At 33.1% G+C, this 18,717-nt stretch overlaps 1 protein-coding gene across 1 annotated transcript in view; it reads right to left on the bottom strand.

The window, feature by feature from the left end:
- Positions 1-7,891: 7,891 nt before the first annotated feature.
- The window catches only part of LOC148944011 (uncharacterized), an 18,487-nt gene continuing 7,661 nt past the window's right edge, over positions 7,892-18,717 (bottom strand). Inside the window, exons 2-3 of the mRNA XM_089101333.1 lie at positions 16,947-17,157; positions 7,892-10,923 (exon numbers count right to left, since the gene is read on the bottom strand). Coding sequence (XP_088957459.1) covers positions 9,779-10,923; positions 16,947-17,157 — 1,356 coding nt within the window. The 3' untranslated portion in view covers positions 7,892-9,778. The remainder of the gene's footprint in view (positions 10,924-16,946; positions 17,158-18,717) is intronic.

Here is an 18,717-nt window from a genome sequence, read left to right as displayed (position 1 = left end):
GGACTATTACAAAGATCCCTCATCAATAACGGGCTATGGTCTTGGCAGTTGGCTTTCAAAGATGTGGGAACGCCTTAGTGGAGGCCTTTTTACTACAACCAGGATATCTTTCAACTTTTCTTGAAGTTTTTTTTTGTTTAAATTTTGTTCTTTTTTTTATTTATATATTTTTCAACTTTCTTTTTTACATGTATTATAAAGACATGAAATATACTTGTAACAAAAAAAAAATCACATTTAATATTTTCGAAATACAAAATGAGAAGGACTTAGATGTGTAAGTCGTGACTTTTACAATTAGAAAAACAATGGTTCTTGTAGCATTTTTCTTTTTTTGAATTGGAAATTTCTATCTTTTATTTTTTCTAATTAATTTTTGTGGCTGTACCAGTGGTATTCTGTGGCTGCTCATCGACTCTACGTGGCTTTACCAGTGGTACTCTATGGCTAGTTATCGACACTACCTAGTTTATTGTATGTATTAAATCAATAAATTTCTACTTTAGAAGGATAAACATTTGCATGATATTTTCTTTCAAAAAAATGAAAATGATTAATTAGAAAAAAGTGTGTGCACATGATAAAATCGTCGTTGCGCTGAATGCTGACAAAGACAAATACTTGAACTATGAAACAAGTACTAGTGGGGATCTTATTGGAAACATATGCGAGCATTATAGTGGCAGTGAGAGATTGAATTTCTTTGGTTATCGACAAAATTCAATGGTTATACAGTTAGTTGTGCAAGAGTCAAATTTCAAGAGATGATAGTGCTGAAAGATAATACGAGCCCAAAACTAAAAGTTGATGACGAGGGCCAACTTCTTGCTGATTGTACAGATAACACGTTACCTCTTGATAAATCATATCAACATCTTTGTGGTATTACCATTCAATAGAACGTAAAAGCAAAACGAGCCTACTCCAGCATCAATGTCATAAATCATATCATGTCTATATGTCGGAGCTGTAACCTGTGTAAAAATAATGAGATAATAGACAGTATAATCGAGAGCAAAATTAAAAGGGCATGGACAGATAACACCACGAAGGAAATAAAGACAATTCAATGCAAAGCAAAGCCTCAATGGTCGTTATTGAAAAAATTACTAATTGTGACACCTTTGGAAATTGTGACACCGATGTCATAAGACATATCATGTCTTAATTGTTACCTGTGTAAAAATAGAGTGTAATAGACACTGAAATCACCGGCAAAACAAAAAGGACATTGGTAGATACTATCACTATGGACTTTAAAGACAATTCTAAGAAAAGCAAAGCATCGGTGAATGTAGCTAGAACAATTCATCATATAGTCAAGGAACGCAATAATACCCAAGATGAAGTGCATATTGAACTTGTAGGTGACACCACAGTAAAAATTGTGTCTGACCCAAAATGAATTAATTATTATTCTGCTGGCTATGAACTTGGAGAAGAGATTAGCTACAGTGTCAAGAGAATACATGATGAATCATTTTATGAAACAAATTCAAAGTGTCCAAAATTGTTTGATGATATTAATAATGTTTAATGATGTATGTAACATATCTTTACTACATTAGTATTCTACATGTTGTTATTTCATTGAAAATACTTTATGTTTACTTTGTTATGTGATTAATAAAAAAAACTGATTTCACAAAATAAGTTTTTCAAAGAAAAATAAAGAACTCCATTAAACCAAAAATGAAAAAAAAATAGAATCATATAATCTACCAAGCGTGAAACTACCACAAATCAGCATCGATAATTAATGAAAGCCGAAACGAACAGAATATACAATAAATAACCGAGTCAAACTCAAAACGAGCTGAAATTAACAAGAATAGAACTCAAAACTCCTTTGCCTACCCAAGGCCAGAACAAAATCTGAACTTTACTGAAAAATACAAGTATTTTTACTTTTATAACTTTACTCAATTAAATAATATTAAAACTTTGATCACTAAATATATGTATATGTATATTAAACTGACCATGCCTATTCATTTGTGTTTTTTCAGTACAGTGCAAATTATGTTCTGGCCTTGGGAAGGCTAAAGGTTTTAAGCCCTACTCTAGTTAATTTCGGCTTGTTTTGAGTTTGACTCAGTTATTTATTGTAATTTGTATTCGTTTTGGGTTTCATTTATTCATCGATAATGATTTGTGGTAGTTTCATGCTTCGTAGATTATAGGATTTTATTTTTGCTCATTTATTGGTTTAATAGAGTTTTTTACTTTACTTTAAAAAAACTTATTTTGTTGAAATACCTTTTAATTAATTTCTGTTCGTTTTGTAATGACATAGTCTTTTCAGGGAAAAAGAAAGTAATACTTTAAATCTTTTCATTTTTTTAAGACTTTATAGTTTGGCTTACTATTTATATGCAGGAGAAAGATTTTCAATTTTTAATTACCTACACCCTTTTAAAAATCCGGACCTAAATAGTAGTGTTTAATTTAGTTTCATACATCCTCTAGATGACCTAAAATATAAAACTTGATACCATACACAAAATAATCTCTTTCCTCCCCCCCCCTCGGGGGGGAAAAGTTTACTTCCCCCCCCCCCCCCTCGGAACGCCCCTGCTTCCAACCATTGTTTTATTTTTGAATCTTAAAAGGAGCACTAGAATTTCCGATTGCTAATGAAATTCAATCAAATTAAGATTATTCATATTATAATATCCTTAGCCTTACGAGTAGCAAGGAGCAATTCGGCTCAATTGCGACCGAAACTTTGAAAAACAGAATTTTGATATTAAATGAGGTATCAAAAGAATCGAATTTCCATGGTGATTGGAAATATATAAGATTCATTAAGTTTAGTGTTACGCATCAAAGGCTAGGAGCCTGAGAAAAATTTCCATGATTTTCAAAAAAAGGGGGGGGCTAAAGAGTCAAGTAATCTTAATGCAAGTATGGCCATTAGATTCAGCGTATTCAAGAACCCCGATGTCGAAGTTTCAAGCTTCCATCTGCAAAAATGTAGAATTTTGTATTTTTTTGCGAAACAAAGATCACGTATGCGTGTTTATTTGTTTTTTTTTCATGGATACAGGGCTAATTACATCAAACCAACAATCCTAGAATATAGAGAAAGGGCCAATTCGAACAAAACTTCAAAGTATTAGTGCTCTTTTTAAGTGACGAAAAAGATTGGAGTGCAAGTGCCCTTTTTAAGTGCCCCCTCCACCCACCGTTTTTCCTAAAAGTCATCTGATCGAAACTCTGAGATAGCCATTTTGCTGTTTTTCATTTAAGAAAAAAAATACTTAAAAAACAGTTAAAAATTAAAATAACTGATTTTGTCTAAATTTATAAATTGTTGCCAAACACATTAATGACAAAAACTAGATTATTTAAAATTGATAAAGCCTGTTAACTATTAGACAGGATTGATGAATAGAACACCAGTTTTTTGTGACTTTAATCTATAAACTTTTGAAGTTCCAAAAAATTGGTGTTTTTAGGTCTGAAAATTCAGGTTAAATATCAAACAAAAATTGTTATTAAATTGTCACTATCTCAAAAGAATTTCAAAAAAGAATAATGAAAGAAAAGTTATTAAAACAAACATTACAGTTGTTTTATTAGACCACTCCTAAGATTCAAGTTGTGGATGTTCAGTCTAGAGTGCCTTCACTTTACTGTAGATGTCTTTATTGCAGTCAAAATTAATACACATAGTTAAAGGAATAATATTGAACAAGTTGTTTTCAAAAATGATCCTTGCAAAAAAATAATCAAGCTTAAAAAATCTATCAATTTCCCACCATGGTGTAATTTAGAGGTAAGTTTTAAACTTCTCACTACTTCTTACCCTTTTATATTAAAAAATGAATACACATAAATGTAGCTCAGAATATCCTTTTATCTTAGGTATGGCCAATTTATTTAAACTATGTGAGATCTACAACATGTTGAAATGCAAAGATCATATATATATATATATATATATATATATATATATATATATATATATATATATATATATATATATATATATATATATATATATATATATATATATATATATATATATATATACTATTTTTATAAACGAGCTATTTTCTCAAAGTATAAGCAATGTCCTTTCAAAATCTCATTTTTTTTTTTTATAAAATCAACTCGCTTTGTGATTAACCTTACAGGTTTGAACGCATCCAGTTATATCGTGTCAGTAGGAAGGCCCAAAAAACAAAAATTTGCAAATATTAAAAATGATGATTCTCTTAAAAGACCTTAAAAAAGAAAACTAAAAGTTTCAAGCTTAGTGCATATCGTTGTTAGAAATCGGACTTGCTTCAATAACCAACTATCTTTAAAAGACATTAAATTGTGTAAAGAGCAAAAAATTACAATCGCAAAAATATTTGTACATATTTTAACAAGTGATTTCAACAACTCAAAAACCTTAAAAACAAAAACCTTTTTGAATACAACTTTTTTACGTTAGTAGGAAGGCCTAGAAAAAATTACAATTATTACAAATGATGATTCTCTATTTTGACAAGGGTTTACAGCAACTCAAAAACCATAAAAAAGAAAAACAAAAGTTTCAAGCTCAGTACATAATAATCAAATATCTGTGAACAGGCTGCAGTATGAAAAGACATTAAAATGGGGGGAGAAAAAAACTGGTAATTTCAGAAATATCCGTATAAATTTTAACAAGGGATTACAACAATTCAAAAACCTTGAAAAGAAACAGTATGAAAAGACATTAAATTAAATATCTTTGAAGACAGCAAATTGTCTGCGGTTAGAAGACAAGCAAAAAAGAGAATCCAAATGTAGAAGCCTGCCACATGCCGGAGCCGTGTGGCTGTTAATTGCAGAAATATTTCTATATATTTGAACAACGGATTACAACAATTCAAAAACCTTAAAAAAGAAAACCAAGTTTCAAGCTTAGTAGACTCTTTGTTAGACGTTGTAATCAGACTTGCCTAAACAATCAAATGTGTTTGACAAGACCACAATATGAACCGTGCCGGGCCGTGTCACGTGGCGGGACATGGAGGTGAAGCCATCAGGCTCCCAGTACAATATATATGCATGTATCCATGTTGAGCATATATAAACCTTTTTTTTCTTTTGCGCAAATCTGTCAGCAAAATTTTTACGTAGTTAAAATTTATTAAATTACAAGATTATAGATATTCAGTAAATCGAAGACTGGCAGGATCAATACAAGATACTAGGGTATATAGGAGCGCTGTTATTGATGTTAAAAGTAAAGATCACCATCTAGTGGTGTCTAGGGTTACTTTAAAGCTGAAATATCGGAAAGGTAATTACCTCCCGGGAAGTTATGATGTTGGTAGACTCCAAGATGAGAATTTGAGAGAAACTTTCCAGGAACAGTTGAATACTAAACTTGAGAGTTTAAAACTTGATAATGTGGAAGATGGTTGGAATAATTTTAGAAAAATAATTTGTGAACTTGCGGAAGTTGTATTAGGGATGAAAGCGAGAACTGCAGCTAAGAATATTAGTGAAAAAGCTTTAAGTTTAATAGAAAGGAGAAAGGACTTGTACAAGAATTATCTGAGTGATAGATCACATGAAAATAAAAGAAATGTAAAGAAAGTGGAGAAAGTATTGTAAGGAGGTGTGAAGCGGGGGCCATGGATAAAATTGCCGAGGATTTAGAAGATGCAGCTAGACGGCATAATAGTAAAATATTGTACTGGCACGTTAACAAATTGAGAGGTAGTAGTCAATCCGGACTTCTCCCAGTTAAAGATAGGAATGGGGTGGCAATTAGCGATAAGACAAAAGCTAAAGCGAGATGGGCCGAACATTTTGAGAATTTGCTTAACCGTGATAGAGTTGCAGGAAAAAATATAGAGGACAATGAAAAAGTTTGTGATACCTTGGATGTGAAGGAAGATTTGTTTTGTGAGGAGGAATTAGAAACAGTACTAAAAGGATTAAAGAATAATAAGGCTCCAGGTGCTGATAGGGTAGTAAATGAGTTTCTTAAATATGGTGGCTCTGAGGTTAGAAATAAGTTATTGGAGATTATGAATATGATTTTTGAAAAAGGGGAAGTACCTAATGATTTTAAACCTTAATTAAGCCACTTTATAAGAAAGGTGATTAAAGATAGGGTTTTAATTATCAAGGCATTAGTCTGGTCTATGTAGATACCAAATTGCTGAGTAATATGATAATTTTTATACTGAGAGATGCCGTAGACAAAGTTTTAAGATAAGAGCAGTGCGGTTTTAGAAAAGGTAGAGGATGTGTTGACCAAATTTTCACTCTTAGGTTAATAATTCAGAATTGCCTAAGTTTTCAAACACCTTTGGTCCTCAGTTTTATAGATTATGAGCAAGCGTTCGATTCTGTTGATAGAGGAGCTTTAGTAAAGGTTTTATCCTTGTATGGTATACCAGACAAATGCATTAAAGTGATTAGTGCTATGTACGAGAGTAACACTGCTGCGGTTAAGGTAGGAAATGAGGTTAGCAGCTGATTTGTATTTAATCAGGATTTAAGCACGGTTTTGTTCTATTCCCTAATATATGGATTATTTGATGAATTTTTTTTTAAGGAGCACAGGAAATGCAATGGGAGACCAGGGAATCAAATGGGGAGGAAAGTGTCATGAATTTAGATTATGTTGATGATTTAAGCATCCTTGATGAAAGTGTGAGCAAAATGGATGAAGTGTTAGAGGTTTTGCGAGTTCAGGGTGCTAGAATTGGTTTGAAAATTAATGTTAGGAAGACCAAGTCACTAAGGCTAGGAATAAGTGAAGATGAAAAGGTGACGTTGGGTAATGAAAAGATTGATCAGGTGGGCAGCTTCACTTACCTTGGTAGTATTATTAGTAAAGATGGTGGGAGCAGTGAAGATGTTAAAAATAGAATAGCCAAGGCTCAGGGTGTTTTTTCACAGTTAAAAAAAGTCTGGAAGAATAGGAAGATAAGTCTGCAAACCAAGATTAGAATATTAGAAGCTACAGTGATGACAGTGGTCAAATATGGCTCTGAAGCATGGACGCTCCCAAAAGCGGATGAAGATTTGCTAGATGTTTTCCAGAGAAATTGCTTAAGGATTGTTCTGGGTATCCGGCTGACTGACCGTATTTCAAACAATAGGCTATACGAAAAATGTGGTTCAATACCGCTTTCTAGGTCTATAATGAAAGAAAGGTTGAGGTGGTCAGGGCATGTTGTTCGGATGAAGGATGACAGATTGCCGAAGATTGTTCTTTTCGGCCAACCATCTAGGGCTAAACGGAAAGCAGGTCGTCCCCGTCTGGGGTGGGAGGACGTCATAAAGAAAGATTTAAAGGAAATGGGAACTTCGTGGGAGGGTGTAAAAAGGGAGGCTTTGAATAGATTGGGGTGGAGGAGGAGCGTCCGTAGCTGTGTTGGCCTCAGGCAGCTTTGTGCTGCGGTGAGTAGTTAGTAGTAGTAGTAGTAGTCTTTTTTGAATTTCAACTCTAGTCTACCCTACCACCCTGTAGTATTTCCTTCTCAACAGCCCCAACTGTACTTCTTACTGGGTGATTGGCAATTGCTTTTCAAGCAACAATGAAAAATAAAGAGGCCTAGCAATTTTATAAATTATAAAATTTTTAGTCAAATTTCTATATCAGGGGCTTCTTGCTATCTTGGAAAGCTGTTGATTTAGGTGAAAAAATATATCAGAAATAGCTTTGGTTATGTATTTTGCTAATCAGTTTGTTCAGATCTTATTTCTTTGGAAAGAAAGCAATATTATGGTATCCCTCCCCACCCCCCCCCCCTCGGGACGCTCCTGCTTCCTACCACTGTTTTACTTTTGAATCTTAGAAGGAGCACTAGAATTTCTGATTTCTAATACAATTTAATCTTATCTCTTTTGAAAGAAAACAATATTATGGTACATTTGAGGACTTTGATCTTACTTCTTAGGCTGTTTTTTTTCTCTTTTGCAAACCTCTTTTTTTATTCTACTATGAAATTATTAATCTAATTAATAAGTTTTTAATTACTAACTCATTTTGGTAACAATCAACTATCCCTAATTGAACAAAAATATAAACTGGGTTCTTTTTGTGTTCACTAGTAATTGCTAGATGACAGCAAAATTACATTGTTAATGCATTTTGACCACCTGGTATATTTAATGACTTTAGATTCAATGAGATCCATTTCTGATTCTAAATTTCCAGACAATTTCTGGTACCATATTTTTTCTAGTCAGACAGTTTTTTCTAAGAAGCAATAGCTTTGTTTTCGCTATTTTGAGGGATCAGAAGCTTTGTGAAGATGTAACGTTAAGGTTCAAACATTGTGGTATTTAGTAATGTTACATTTGAGTGGGTTCTTTCATACCAGGCAAACCAGGTATTGAGCAATAGTCTGGATAAAGTACTTCTCCCTATCCAAATCAATTGAGACCTCTGGTTGGCAGCAGAAATAATACTGACCTCAATTAACACCCTGCTTTTTTCAGAAAGAAGAGAAAAATATGGGTCCATCCCATCTTCCATCCAAAAGAGAGGCGAGAAACCAGATTAGACTGGATAACAATGCTACATACCCACAGATCAAATGATATTGCTTTCTGAAACTTCTTTAGTGAAAGATTACGTAAATTGTTCATTAAAAGAGAATAAGCATATGCAAATAAAATAACATGGTGTTAGATAAGGGCTAGTCAAATACCAATTTATTACTCAATTATAAACACTTCAAAACGAAATTATTCAGTGCAATTATATTTAGTTCTTTCACCCTGTTGTGTATCCAGTAGAAATCAAAATAACAATATAATACCCAGACCTGTTTTTCCGAGCCTTTTGGATAGTTTTGCACTATGTTAACTATAAAGCGCCGTAAAAGATGTCAGTATAATATTTTAAATATGTAAAGTACCAATTCTAAGAGGGTCCGTAAAATTACGGCAAAATACCCAATTTTAACAATGACAACACTCGAACAAACCAATATTTATGTTTTCTTTACTTCTGTAGTGGTTTCCCTAAGGCTATAATAATCACTCATAAGGACCTCGCCGCATTGGAACAATCCTAATGACCAGAAATACTCTTATCTCTTGATTAGAAATCCTGGTGACAATCATAGTTTTAAGGATTTACTTCTCTGAGGACAGACCATAAACTACATACGTATTTTTTTTACAATATTTGAATCCCAATGATAAGTAAAAAGATTTTAAAAAAGGAGAGAAAAAATTATAAGAAGAATAAAATGGATTTTACTGGGGTGTTTAATCAAACATAGATACATATAGTGACTAATTTTGGAGAAGGGGGGGGGGGGTGGTATTCATAACCAAATAAAGGAACAAGTTAAAACAAAACACAAAAGAAACTCACAGAATAAATGAACAAAAATATTCCACAAAACAATAATGAACTGACAAAAATATGTAAATGAGTAACAACAAAACAGAGGAACAGTTTACAATAGGGTTCAGCAAGACCACAGGGGGTTGTTATTGCAGATTATAAATGGGTTGTTATATGATTGTTAAGATTAAATTTAGAAGAGTATTCTCTTTTGCATATGTCACACTTAAACGGCTTCTCACCAGTATGTACTCTTTGGTGCTGAATCAAATTGCCTGACCGAAAAAAAGTTTTCTCATATATATCACACTTAAACGGTTTCTCACCAGTGTGTACTCTTCGGTGCTTAATCAAATTGCTTGGCCCAGAAAAAGATTTCCTACATATATCACACTTAAACGGTTTCTCACCAGTGTGTACTCTTTGGTGGTTAATCAAATGGATTGACTGAGAAAAAGTTTCCTCAAAGACCTAACACTTAAACGGTTTCTCACCAGTATGTAATCTTTGGTGCTTAATGAAATTGCCTGACTGAGAAAAAGTTTTATCACATATATCACACTTAAATGGTTTCTCACCAGTATGTACTCTTTCGTGCTTAATCAAACTGCTTGACTGAGAAAAAGTTTTGTCACTGACCTCACAGTTAAACGGTTTATCCCCAGTGTGTACTCTTATGTGCTTAATCAAGCTGCTTGACTGAGTAAAAGTTTTCTTACACATATCACACTTAAATGGTTTCTCACCAGTATGAACTCTTTGGTGGTTAATCAAATTGCTTGACCCAGAAAAAGTTTTCTCACATATATCACACTTAAATGGTTTCTCACCAGTATGTACTCTTTGGTGCCGATTCAAACTGCTAGACACAGAAAAAGTTTTATCACATATATCACACTTAAAAGGTTTCTCACCAGTATGTACTCTTTGGTGCTTAATCAAATTGCTTGACTGAGTAAAAGTTTTATCACATATATCACACTTAAAAGGTTTCTCACCAGTATGTACTCTTTGGTGCTTAATCAAATATCTTGACCGAGAAAAAGTTTTATAACATATATCACACTTAAAAGGTTTCTCACCAGTATGTACTCTTTGGTGGTTAATCAAACTGTCTGAAAGAGAAAAAGTTTTATCACATATATCACACTTAAATGGTTTCTCACCAGTATGTACTCTTTGGTGCTTAATCAAACTGCTAGACTGAGAAAAAGTTTTATCACATATATCACACTTAAAAGGTTTCTCACCAGTATGTACTCTTTGGTGCGTAATCAAATTGCTTGACTGAGTAAAAGTTTTATCACATATATCACACTTAAAAGGTTTCTCACCAGTATGTACTCTTTGGTGGTTAATCAAATTGCTTGACAAAGAGAAATTTTTCTCACAGACCTCATATTCAAACAGTTTCTCCCCAGTGTGCACTGTTTGATGCCTTTTCAAATTGCTCACATGAGAAGGGTTCTGTGTAACATCTAGTGAGGAACTTCCTGATCGTTCTAGCTCAGACACGCTTGGTGAAAAATGACCATATATAACCAAATCTTGACTAAATGTTAAGAGTTCTGGTTGATCCACACCATCGGAACTGCACACAGTAGAATGAATTATCTCTATAATAAAAAATAATTTTATTAAAATTAAATAAGGTGTAAACGATTCAATAATTAGAAATCAATGCAAGGTGAACATTCTATAGCTGTAACCTGTCTTGGATCTACACTACCTGCCACTTTAAATTGAAACAAAAATGAAAGAACAAAACTTGGAATTAGTTTCACTTCATGGAAGAATCAGAATTAATATAATATATAAATCTTTATTAGCTTTAAAACTTGAAAATCATACGGGATTTAAAAAAAAATTCATATGTTTTATCAAATAATTTCCTTTTGAACCCCTAGTTGAACTTATATTAGATTTGTATCATTATTTCACTTGGAAAACTCAACGGCAACGTTCCATAAATTAGGAAGGTCATTGTATCAATAAACTCGTAGACAGCAGAAAATAATTAAGAAGTTCTAAAATGAGGGTCTACAGGGAAAAATGCCCCCTTTCCCCATTTCACCGTGATTTCTGAAGAAAACTTAGGTTTAAACTAAATTGATGTAATAGAGCACATTAGAGCACAAACTGAAATTTGTCTTATAGAGCACAAGAAAGGCAATGGAAGAACACGAAATTAAATGTGGAAGCATAAATTTCCAAGAAATAGGTTACGCTGATGATTTGAACATCCTAGATGAAAAAGTGAGCAAATTGAATGAACTTTTTGAGATTTTGCAATTTCATGGTGCTAGAATAGGTTTATAAATTAACGTTAAGAACACTAAGTCACTAAGGCTAAAAATAAGTGAAAAAAGAGACTTTGGGTATCAAAAAGGTCGATCAAGTGGACAGCTTTACTTACCTGGGTAGTATTATTAGTGAAGATGGTGTGTGCCTTGATGATGTTAAAAGTAGAATAACCAAGGCTCAGGGTACTTTTTCAAAGTTGAAAAAAGTTTAGAACAATAGGGATAGATGTCTTCAAACTATAATTAGAACATTGGAAGCTTTAATGATGACAGAGGTCAAACATGGTTATGGAGCATGGGTGTTCCGAAAAACGGCGGTAGATTTGTTAGATGTTTTCCAGAAAAATTGCCTATTGATTGTTTAGGGTACCTGACCGACTGATTTTATTTCAAACGATAGGCTGTAAGAAAAGTTCTGTTTAATCCCGTTTTCTAGGACTATAATTGAGATAAAGGTTAAGATGGTTAAGGCACGATATGTGACTGAAAGATGACTGATTGCAAAAGATTGTTCTTTTCGGTCAACAGTCTAGGGTTAAACAAAAAGCGAGTCGTCTGCGGGTAGGGTGGGAGGACCTCCTAAGGGATGATTTCAGGGAAATGGGACCGTCCTGGGAGGGCTCAAACAGGGGGCTTAGAATAAATTAGGATGGAAGAGGAGCTCGTGTAGATGTGTTGGCCTCACGCGTTTTGGTGCTTCGGTGAGTCGTCAGTAGTACTAATGGTAGTGTTTAACTTTGGAAAAGAATAATCAGCAACTTTATTGAATCTGATCTTTGCAAAATTCTGAGTAAGGACGAGAGAAGGTTGAAAGAAGAAAGCATAATATTCGACACACTTTTCAGTTGCTACATTGCACTTTATTTTGACGCTATCATATATAAGTTTATAAAAAAAGACAGAAAAATAGACTAAGCATTGGATTTCAAATACTCCATTGGGCCTGGGGTTTATGATCCCCTTCAAAGATCTAATGCTGTGACTAGTCCCCGAAGCCGCGCGACGCCGACATGACGGCGGCGAATGTGTGATTTAGTATCCGCGGCGGCGCACCGCTTGGCGCTCCGAAATTTTTTGGCGGCCCGCCGCCGATTTTTGACCGGGGGCGCGCCAAGGCGCGCCGATTTTTCTGATTAAAAATAATAATAAAATTCCACTTCACCAAGCACGTTCAACCTCAACTCGATTTTAGTAAGGATTTTTAAATGGTTAGCTAAAAATATACAAGAACAATGTGACAAAACAGGAATTTGTTGGGACGTGCGGAAAGTGTTTACGTTCACCGTCGATCAGACCAAGTAGAATTCTCATTTTCAGCCCCTAGAACCAGGGAGACCTATTTTGTGTTTATGTTTAACGTCGCATTGTTCCTTTAAAATCCTGTGTTTAGTCATTTTCTTCTTTTTAATGATTTCGGCTAATGTGTGCATAACTTTCGAAGTTTGAAGTTCAAACATCTCCTGTTCATCAAATACATACGAAAAGGAAGTGAAAAAAAAAAAAAAACAATAACGAAAAAACACTGTATACAACTCAGATACCATGGCTTAACAACACCAACAATTTTAAATCAGTGGTTAACTCACTTCAGTTACAATTGATGTAACAAAAGTGAGTTTATTCACTCTGCCTGGAGCCATAGAGCACCCAAAAAGAACGGAAATTACAATAAATAACAGAGTCAAACTCAAAACGAGCAAAAATTAACATAAGTTGGGTTCAAAACCCCTATGCCTTCCCAAGGACAGAACATAATTTGCACTTTACTGAAAAAATATAAATGTTTTTACTTTCATAACTTTAATAAATCAAATAATATTAACATTTTGATAACTAAATATCAGTATATGTATATTAGACTGACAATACACAACCATTGGTATTTTCTTCAGTTAAGTGCAAATTATGTTCTGGCCGTGGGAAGGCATAGGGATTTTGAGCCCAACTTATGTTAATTTGTGCTCGTTTTGAGTTTGACTTAGTTATTTATTGTAATTTCTGTTCGTTTTGGGTTTCATTTATTTATCGATGCTGATTTGTGGTAGTTTCACGCTTGGTAGATATAATTTGATTTTATTTTTGCTCATTTTTGTTTAATTTTGGAGTTCTTTACTTTTCTTTGAAAAACTTATTTTGTGGAAAGTTTTTTTAATTAATTTCTGTTCGATTTATATTGACATAGTCTTTTCAGGGAAATAGAAAATAATAATTTAAATCTTTTATTTTTATTAAGAATTTATAATTTTGTCTGATATTTGTATGATGGAAAAAAAATTTCAGCAATTTTTAACAACATTAACCCTTTTAAAAATCTGGTTACAAATAGTAGCGTTTAATTTAGTTTCTTACCTCATTTAGTTGACCTGAAATGGAAAACTTGATACCATTCGCAGAAAAATCTGTTTACTTTCTTTGATAGCTTGGATAAACTTACGCTATTTTTATTTGGTTAAATTTTAAGAGCAGAAGTAGTAGCCCCAAAAGTTTGAACATAATACTCTCGGTCGTTTTTGGGATACTGCTGAGATGCCTTATTGGGAATTAGCATTAACACAGTGCATTTTTATTTAATATTATGGCAAAATTAACTTTTAAAAAATAAGGGCGATGGGGTGGGGGGGTGTGGGAGGGGGATTAGTTTCCCTCCAATCACTTTTGACTATTAAAAAGGAAATCAGCCCTTTCTATTTTCAATCGAATGAGCCCTTTTCGAAGTTCTTACGACAACTCCTTCGATACGAAGTGTCCTGGTCTAAACAACAACAACAACAACAAAAAATGATACATTATATCCACATCGATCTTTACTATAAAAAATGTCAAGTCTTCCAATGACTTTCGATTGTTAAAAAGGGTAACAAGCCTTTCAATTTCCAATCGAATGATCCCTTTTTGGGTTTCTACGACAACGCTTTCTATAAACACCTTATATGCCCCTAGGGCATACATTACAACCCTTACCCTAAGGGCTGTGAGGGTGGTTGTCATCTTCTAAGACCTAATTTCCAGAACTTTCAACTAAAAAATTAAAAAGGGCACAAGCCACTCCAATTTCTAATTGAATGAGCCCTTTTTGAAGTTTCTACGACAACTTCTTTGATACGAAGTACCCTGGTCTAAAGGGAAAAAAACTAAATAATACATTGTGCCAACATCGTTCTTATATACCCCCAGGGCATAACTTAAAACGCTTGGCCTAAGGGTTGTGGAGGAGTAACCTCCTCAAAAACATATTTTCTCTCTGGAAATCAGTTACTCTGAACAAAATGGCTATCTTATAATTTTGATTGGATGTGTTAGGGGAAATGGTGGTCGTGGAAGGGGTACTAGTTGCCTTCCTGTAACTTTCAACCATTAAAAAGGGCACTAGTTATTCCAACTTCCAATCGAATGAGCCCTTTTCGAAGTTTCTACGACAACTCCTTCGATACTAATTGCCCTGGTATGGAAAAAAAAATAATAATAAATAATGCTTTGTGCCAACATTGTTCTTTACTTAGGCAGCGCGATTGCACTGCCTATGATAACATCCTGAATTGCCTAATGCTCTTTTACCTACCTCTTTTATCCAAAAAAACAGAAAGAAAAATGAACAGAATTTTAAAGGGGAAGGTAGAATTTTTATTTCAAGAAAAATTTCTTCTTCTCATTCCTACGAACCGATATACACGGCGAGCCCAAGATGACAGTATTTATCTTTAAGAAACAGATTAGCCGGAATGACGGTTGAAGCCAGGAGGTCGATATCGATAAGAAAAAGAGAGAAAAAAACGGCGGCGCATTAGTGACGCCGCCGCCGATAGAATCAGCGGCGGCGGCCGCGCGCTGATGCAAGCTCGGCGGCGCGCCGAGCTTGATCTGTAGATTCATCGTGTCGGAAATACAAAATTACTCAGAATTTTCGACAAAGAATTATTTAAACTTGCTTGAAAATTAGATATATTACCTTTATTTCATGTTTACAATACGTTTTTCACTATAAAAATTCAAAGTAAATTTCAAAAATGTGCTTGGATGAATGACTAAAACTGACACTCAACTATCAAATGATAAAAAGACTGTCGACATTAACAAAAAAAACTTGCAGAGGGAAAAAACTTTAATAACCTACGAGCTACGACCTACACAACCAATGCAGAAATGTAATTCTCCTGTTTTCAATAAGGAGGAGAGGTATGCAATGATGCAAATTTTAATTAGATACGTTTCATTTGAATCTGACGCTATTTTTGATCGGTTTTGGGATCTTTTATTTTTGAATTCTGAAAAAAAAAAGATGTTTAAACGATAAAATATTAATGTTCTGCTAAATGAAAATAAAAACTATTGCTCAGAATCTGTTTCCATTCTGGCTTAAATATAAGATAAATGTCCACTTTGGTACCTAAATCCACACTCTTTACTGGTTTAACTTTTTAGTTACTTAAAAAGGAAGTTTAACTATTTTTTTTCTTTATTTAGATATTCCTTATGGTCCTTTGCTATCCCTTTGTCAAACAAATATAATAAAATTCGTCCTTTCTTGTATCTCTGCAAGTTTTGGCAGGGTAATTCCTCTCCAGGAATATTTTGACTAGAAAGTCATTAACTCATGTTTTTAATATCAAGTTCTTCTATATTTAGTATGGTTACTATATTTTAGTTATTCTAATTCTTCAGAAAAACAACTTTTTTAATTTTGGAAAGTTTTATGTCGACTTTCAAAATTTAATTCTACGTCATCAGTGATACAACAATATAGTATGAACGATCAAATTGTGATAACGAATAGGAAGCAAAAAAATTGATTTGCTAGGGCCATCGATGTCCCACAGACCGAATTTGGAATTTTTTCAAATTATTGAAATTAGAGTATTAGTTTTCTTTAGCTGGTTGATATTATTCCCAATAATTCAATTCTTTTAGATTTCATGCTTGTTTATGTTAAAATTTAAAATGTTATAAATAAAATGTAATTAAGTATTATTGGTATAATTTAGGTTTGTGTATATTGGCCTGTATTTATATATATATATATATATATATATATATATATATATATATATATATATATATATATATATATATATATATATATATATATATATATATATATATATATATATATATATATATATATATTTTTATATATATTTAAGTGGTCAGTTTGTTCATTTTTATTTTTATTTATACTTTCCAATTTTGGAGGTTAATAAATGCTTGAATTTGAATTATGCTGTTGATACTGCTTGACATATTGTTAATGTTATGCTTGTAAAATTTACAAAAACTTACCATGTTTGACAAAATATTTGCTTTTCAAAATAAGTTCACAAAACTAATAGTTTCAAATATACCTTCGTCATTGTTGTCCAGACTTCGGGAGTCCGATTCAGATGTTAAACTGGTTATTCTGAATGCAGCACCCACAGGTAGCTGTTGATGCTCAGATGATAGGATAGAAATAGAAGTGTCTCTGGTCGTTTCAGCTCCAATTGATGAAAGGTCTCCAGCTTCAACAATAAAAATTAAAAATAGACAAAGAGACAGAAAATAATAAAAGTAGGATTAAATATCCTCAATAATTTACCAATAAATAATGAAATCCTCTAAAGATAAAAAAACAGACTACAATCGTGAAAAATAACACTAAACATCAGACCTGAACAAATTTAAGCATTATAATTTTATGAAATCGGGATAATTAATGAAAGGTAATATGATTAATAGAAAACCAATTTCATGATTTGGCACTTTATTCATAAATTTTCACATCCAAATGACATCTAATTAATTTTTGGAAATAGAAATAACTAGAGCTAACCTATTTATACATACTGAGAACTACCCTTTGGGGACTGGCAACGAATAATTGCAAATTATCAGTGCTTCTACCTTTGGCCTTTGGCTTATTGGCTACCTTTTGCTTATTTAAAAAAAAGCAGTAGAACTCTATAGTTTCACAAGCATCTTTTGAGTTTACAATTTAGTCAATGCTAATCTATAGTTTCTGAAGTGTTTTTGAAGAACTTTACTGAGGTATTATAAAAATATTCAAAACGCCCATAATCACAGTGGCGAAGGTACCGTTGCACTAAGATCTCATGCATTTATATCATAAAAGCCGGTGTGAGGTTACGACGTTATTTTTCTATTTAAACAAGGTCCTTTGCCACTTGTCACTGTGTGATCGTTTTTCTGTTTTAATAGCATGAGTCACTCGGATACCAGAGTGGGGTAAATACACTCTTACAACAACTTATTTTAGGAGGAAAGGATGATGATATGGTGATCACTTATTGCACGCTTGCAACACTTATTGGATATTTTATAATCGAAATAAAAGCAGTATTGCCTTTCAATTAGACTATCTAAACTATATTGTGGCAATAGATTTTTCTGAGTGATCTCATTCTCTTTTTCAAGGTAAAAGAATGTTAGAAATGTTTTTCTTGATGTGTTGTTTCCTATTCTAGGCATTTAAACTTCATAATCTTGTATTTTCCATGCAATTAAACAGATGTTGCGATTTCCCTAGAATTTTTTTTTAATTGTAAGTTTGCAAAGAAAGTTAAATAACCTCATATTGGGATAAAAGTAGATATATGATTAATGAAAAGGGTGTAAAAAATCGAAGTTTGTCACTTAAAAGGTGAGATTCTCCAGAAAATTTTGGGTATTTGAGATTCTCCAGTAATTTTTCTAATTTTATTTAGTCATGGTTGCTTAAAGTTGCATTATGGGATCGACCAAGCTCAACTGTTACTTGACTAGCATTGAGTTGAACAAATAATAAAACAAATAGAGTTGAACAAATAATAAAACCTGATAAATGATTATATAACGTTCATGATGCCGTGGGATGAAAGTAAATTGATACTATGAGCTCCAGATTTGTGACTCAGAGTATGTGGGACTGCAGTTTCGGAGATCAATTCTCTATCAGTGGCCCTGCCTGCAACTTGTATCTTCTTTTCTATTGAAATTTGGAGGGATCAATATGGCATGTAGTAAATCAATACTTCAGTGGAGTGTGTGGGATAATGGAAGATGAGTACTTTAGTTGGGTTGGGCGATGCGTGAATTGAGGAATTTTCCTTTTCAAACTAATTTTAAAACGCTATTATT

This window comes from Artemia sp. Qi Xiang Cuo, chromosome 15 (assembly GCF_049724085.1).
Source record: "Artemia sp. Qi Xiang Cuo chromosome 15, ASM4972408v1, whole genome shotgun sequence".
NCBI lineage: Eukaryota > Metazoa > Arthropoda > Branchiopoda > Anostraca > Artemiidae > Artemia > Artemia sp. Qi Xiang Cuo.
The sequence above is the reverse complement of the archived record's forward strand: the minus strand, read 5'-3'. Positions and strand labels throughout refer to the sequence as shown.